At 37.0% G+C, this 5,939-nt stretch overlaps 1 protein-coding gene across 1 annotated transcript; it reads left to right on the top strand.

Moving 5' to 3' along the window:
* The first annotated feature begins 1,907 nt into the window (after positions 1-1,907).
* Positions 1,908-5,939, top strand: LOC7460373 (receptor-like protein 40). Its single transcript, XM_002322965.4, has one exon. It carries the CDS (start codon positions 2,293-2,295, stop codon positions 5,695-5,697), a length of 3,405 nt encoding a protein of 1,134 aa, XP_002323001.2. The 5' UTR covers positions 1,908-2,292; the 3' UTR covers positions 5,698-5,939.

Here is a 5,939-nt window from a genome sequence, read left to right on the forward strand (position 1 = left end):
AAAGGGTCCATTTTATAGACAAAAATAACTAATAAATTATTTCGAGCTTTGGAGTGTTGTGACTCCTGCCTAACATCGAAGTGTTTGATGATCACTACCAGAAAGAAATTTAGCAATTCGAATTCAGAACTTTTAATTAGTCAGAAGTCCCGGAATAGGTAAATTCTTATATGATTGAATGTTGACTCTTCTGTGGAATTCTGAAAAATTGGTACTACTAATTCATTCCTTCACGGATACAATTACATAATATATAAGAATTTATACCCGGTTTATTTTTGTGTTTTAAAAATATTTTAAAAATATTTTTATTTTTTTATTTACTTTAATTAATATTTTTTTGGTGTTTTCAAATCATTTTAATATACTGATATCAAAAATAATTTTTAAAGAATAAAAAATATATTATTTTGTTGAATTTTTGAGTGAAAAATACTTTAAAAAAAAAACCGCAACCACACTTCCAATCAAATCCGATAAAATAATAATAATAATAATAATAATAATAATAAATTACCTTTCATTTGCCATTGATTAAAGTAAAATTGACGGTATCATGTTATAATGACTTGAAGTGTAAGCATGGAATTGAAATAGTTTTTGCGTATAGGAAAAAGAGGTTTAAAAAATATATTTATAGTTGTGGTTTTTAAAGAAATATATATTTCATTAAAATTATTGTAAGATAAATTTTTTATGTAAAATAAATAACAAATAGGTCTTTATAAATAAAAAAAATATTATTTTAGATTATATAAAATTAAAAATTAAAATATAATTATGTACAGAACTAATGCAAAAATTAAAAAGATATTTAGCTAACTAAATAATTTTTGTTGTAATTAAAGAAAAAAACAAAAACTCCAATCAAAGTCACCTAAAAAGTCTAACCCAAGAGGATGAAATTGTATGTACAGACAAAAAATGACGTCATCACTCAGCCTCCAGTTAGGTTCAAGATGCCCTTTTTGTCGACGGTTTCACACGCTATTTTATTAACTAGTAACTAGTTTTTGTTTTCTACTTTTCTCACCTTGAAAGTGGGGCCCCCACGAGGCCCCACCTAATGCAATATAATGTTAAATCATCCAAAATTCATATTCTTTTATACAAACAACTGTAATGTGTCAAGTAATTAAAATATAAAATAACAAAATTCTTTGTTATATATTATGGGAAATTGAAATGATGATCTAAACAGTGTTTTTTTTTTAATTTTAAAATTTATTATTGTTTAAAAATAGTTTTTTTATGTATTTATATGGTTTTAAAAATAAAAAATCATTGTCATATTTTCATAAACCTCTCGTAATAATGTGATAAAGAAATCTACCTGCAATAATAGAAAATCCGTTGGGCCTCCTAAAATAAATCATATTCTATGGCAGCTTGGTCTTCATGGCTTTCACTTCACGTGATTAGGTTTAGGTTTAGGTTTTTGTTTTGCTCTCTCTCTCTCTCTCTCTCTCTCTCTCTGTGAAAGAGTGGTGAAGCACCAAACCACTTTTGATTCTGAAGCAACGTTCGAAATTCAAACACCATTTCCTTTGTTCAAGGTGAAGAAGAATCAGCTTATCAATTAGTAACTGCTTCTTTACCTAAAAGTCAATTTGGTTAGGCTGCCTGCATTATTTACTTTAGTCTTTGTTTACTATTTATTTTTTAAAATATTTTTTAGTTAAAAATATATTAAAATAATATTTTTTTATTTTTTAAAATTTATTTTTAATATTTGTATATGAAGGTATAAAAACACACTCTAAGAGAATATGACACGTTGTCATGGGCCTCAGCCTCCGTATCATCATCCATCATATTCTAATTAATTAGCCGAAGGTAATTAAAAAAAGAAAAAAAAAGAAGAAGAAGGGGAAGGGGGGAAGGCGTTGATTTTTCTATACATTGCAAGAGAGGTTCAAAACCAGAAGCTAAACAAACAAATAAAATAAAGCCGACAACAAAACGCGTCTAATATAGTTCGACTCCATTTCTCAACTACAACCTTCATTTTGCCTACAAACATAGAGAGTTTATTTTGACAAACATTTTGCTGCTGACTCTTTCCATATCTCTCCCAATCCTTTCTCTTTAGCTGCTGCTTCTTCTTCTTCTGCCTCCCATTCTTCACTTTCGGTCGGACACCGTCCCGAGCAAAACCTGAGTCTATTTAGGTGGCAAAGAACTGAACCTAAAACGGTCATGTTCATGTCTGTTTCATTCCCTATACGAAAACCAGATTAATAACAAGCTTTTCCATCTTCGGTTATATGGGTGTCTCGTAATTGTTTGCAAATGAAAATTCCTCTCTTTACATGGCTTTTCTTGATACCCTTTTTGACAATATTCTTTGGTGTCAATGTGTGTTTGGTTTCTGGCCAGTGCCGGAAAGATCAGCAATCCTTGTTACTCCAATTAAAGAACACTCTCGTGTTTGATCAATCTGTATCTGCAAAACTAGTGAAGTGGAATTCAACCCCAGATTGCTGCGACTGGCCAGGCATAACTTGCGATGAGGGTAGTGGTCGTGTTATCAGCCTGGACTTGAGCTCCGAACGAATCACTGGTGGACTTGGCGATTCAAGCGGGCTTTACAGACTTCAATTTCTTCAGAGTCTAAACTTGTCTTTCAACAGCTTCAGCACAGCTCTGCCAGTCGGGTTTGCCAACCTCACGGATTTGATTTCACTGAATTTGTCCAATGCTGGCTTTACAGGCCAGATTCCAAATGATTTCTCAAAGCTGACAAAGTTGGTCAGTCTTGATTTGTCTGCCCTTTCCTTCCCTGGAAGTCCTGCACTGAAACTCGAGCAGCCTAATTTTGCAACATTGGTTCAAAATCTCACACACCTAACAGAGCTCCTTCTTGATGGTGTTAATATATCAGCACACGGCAATGACTGGTGCAAGGCCTTATCATCGTCACTGCCTAATCTAAAAGTGCTGAGCATGTCCAACTGCTATCTCTCAGGCCCTCTTGATGCTTCCCTTGCAAAGCTTCAGTCTCTTTCAATAATTCGTTTGAGCGGTAATAATTTGTCTACTCCAGTTCCAGAATTCCTTGCAAATTACTCGAAATTGACTGCCTTGCAGCTCAGCTCTTGCCAGTTGAACGGTATATTTCCACAAGCTATATTCCAGGTACCAACACTAGAGATCCTTGACTTACAATACAACAAATTCCTTCAGGGTTCTTTTCCGGAGTTCCATCAGAATCTCTCTCTTCGGACCCTCCTGCTCAGTAACACAAATTTTTCAGGAACATTACCACAGTCCATTGGTGAACTCCAGAAATTATCCAGAATAGAGCTAGCGGGTAACAATTTCACTGGACCAATTCCAAATTCAATGGCTAATCTCACCCAGCTGTTTTATCTGGACTTGTTATCCAACAAGTTCACAGGCACACTCCCATCATTCCGCAAGTCCAAGAATCTCACCTATGTAGATGTCTCTCACAATCAACTAAAAGGTGAGATTCCATCCGGTCACTGGGAAGGCCTTCGAAGCCTCACCTATGTTGATTTAGGGTACAATGCATTCAACGGGAGCATCCCCTCATCGCTGTTTGCAATCCCGTCGCTGCAGAAGATACAGCTTTCCAACAACCGATTTGGGGGACAGATTCCTGAGTTTCCAAACGTGTCTTCCTCTCTTTTGGATACCCTGGATTTGAGCAGCAACAAGTTAGAAGGTCCTATTCCCAGTTCTGTCTTTGGTCTTGCAAAACTCAATGTCCTTGAACTTTCATCCAATATGCTCAACGACACCTTGCAATTACATTGGATTCAGAAACTTCCCAATCTCACCACACTTGGCCTCTCATACAACAACTTGACCGTGAAATCAAGTGGTGGCAATTCCAACATGTCTTCCCTTCCCCAAATCAAGAAACTAAGATTAGCTTCTTGCGACCTGGGAATGTTTCCAGATCTAAGGAACCAATCAAAACTCTTCCATTTAGACCTTTCAGACAACCAAATTACTGGGCCGGTACCTGGTTGGATTTCAGAACTTATTCTTCTTCAATATCTGAATCTTTCACGCAATCTTCTGGTTGATCTAGAAAGACCTTTGTCTCTTCCTGGTCTTAGCATCTTAGACCTGCATCATAACCAGCTCCAAGGGAGCATTCCAGTTCCTCCATCATATATTACCTATGTGGATTACTCAAGCAATAAATTTTCTTCCTTCATCCCCCCTAACATTGGTAATTACTTCAACTTTACCCTTTTCTTCTCCCTTTCAAATAATCACCTTACCGGAGAAATACCGCAATCGATATGCAATACCGAATGGCTACAAGTTCTTGACTTGTCTAACAACAGTTTGAGTGGAGCAATACCATCCTGTTTAATTGATAAGATTAAGACTCTTCGTGTTCTAAATTTAAGGAGAAACAACTTCGATGGAATTATTCCTGATAAATTTCCAAGAAGCTGTGAATTGAAGACTCTGGATCTGAGTGGAAACAACTTGCAAGGGCAGGTTCCAAAATCTCTGGCAAATTGCACTATGTTAGAGGTCTTAGACCTTGGGAACAATCAAATCAATGACAGCTTCCCGTGTCTTCTTAAGAGCATATCGAGTTTTCGTGTCCTTGTTCTGCGAAACAACATGTTCTCAGGGCATATTGGATGTCCACAAATCGAAGGCACTTGGCCAAGGCTTCAGATCGTCGACCTAGCTTTCAACCATTTCATAGGAAATCTATCAGATATTTGCTTGAAAACGTGGGAAGGAATGATGGAAGGTGGAAACAGAAGCCTTGACCACATAAGATATGATCCCCTGCAGCTGACGAATGGACTGTATTATCAAGATTCAATAACAGTCACAGTCAAGGGTCTCGAGCTGGAGCTGGTGAAGATATTAACTGTCTTTACCTCTGCTGACTTTTCAAGCAACAACTTTGAAGGGCCAATACCAGATGCCATAGGAAAGTTCAATGCCCTCTATGTTCTCAACTTGTCACATAATGTACTCACAGGCCAAATTCCATCATCTTTAGGCAACCTGTCACAGCTCGAGTCCTTAGATCTCTCATCTAACCAATTGTCTGGACAAATCCCAGCACAGCTAACAAGCCTGACATTCCTTTCAGTCCTGAATCTCTCATATAACAGGCTAGTGGGACGGATCCCAACAGGCAATCAATTCCTGACGTTCTCATCCGATTCCTTTGAAGGTAACCAAGGATTATGCGGGCCTCCGTTAAAATTAGCATGCTCCAATACCAATGAATCAAATTCTACACGGGGAAGCAACCAAAGAAAAGAATTTGATTGGCAGTTCATAGTCCCTGGCCTGGGGTTCGGGCTAGGATCAGGAATTGTGGTGGCACCTCTCTTGTTCTCCAAGAAAATAAACAAATGTTACGACGACCGTATAGATAAAATCCTTTTGGTGCTTCTTCCAATGTTGGGATTCAGATACTACGCGAGAGGTGATTGGAGGATCGAGCCTGAAGAAACTTCTGAAGAAGAAGATAACACAGATGCTGCTGCTGCTGCTGATGATGATGATGAAGTGGAAGTGGAAGTGGACAATGAAGATTACTTTGGAGGAAGGTACTGTGTGTTCTGCACAAAACTTGACATCACAATTAAAAAGGTCATTCATGACCCAAAATGTGTTTGTTATCAGTCACCACCGATATCTTCTTCCTCTTCTTCCTTCTCATCTTTTTCGCCATCTTGAGAGACAAGGACAGTGCAGGTTTTGTTTCTTGTTTTATTGTTTTGTAACTTGTATATAATACAGAAAGTATGCGAGTGTAAAGCTGATTGACGCAATTTCGTTGTATGGGGTTAAACTCATAGAGGAATTTTATCGAACAAGTTAGAAACTGACTAAATAGCATAGCAAGACGAGCAAAACTACAAAATTTCATGTACCTGAAGTGCTGAACAATAGCAAGAACTGATTTTGCATCGAACCCA

Source organism: Populus trichocarpa, chromosome 16 (genome assembly GCF_000002775.5).
Source record: "Populus trichocarpa isolate Nisqually-1 chromosome 16, P.trichocarpa_v4.1, whole genome shotgun sequence".
Lineage (NCBI taxonomy): Eukaryota > Viridiplantae > Streptophyta > Magnoliopsida > Malpighiales > Salicaceae > Populus > Populus trichocarpa.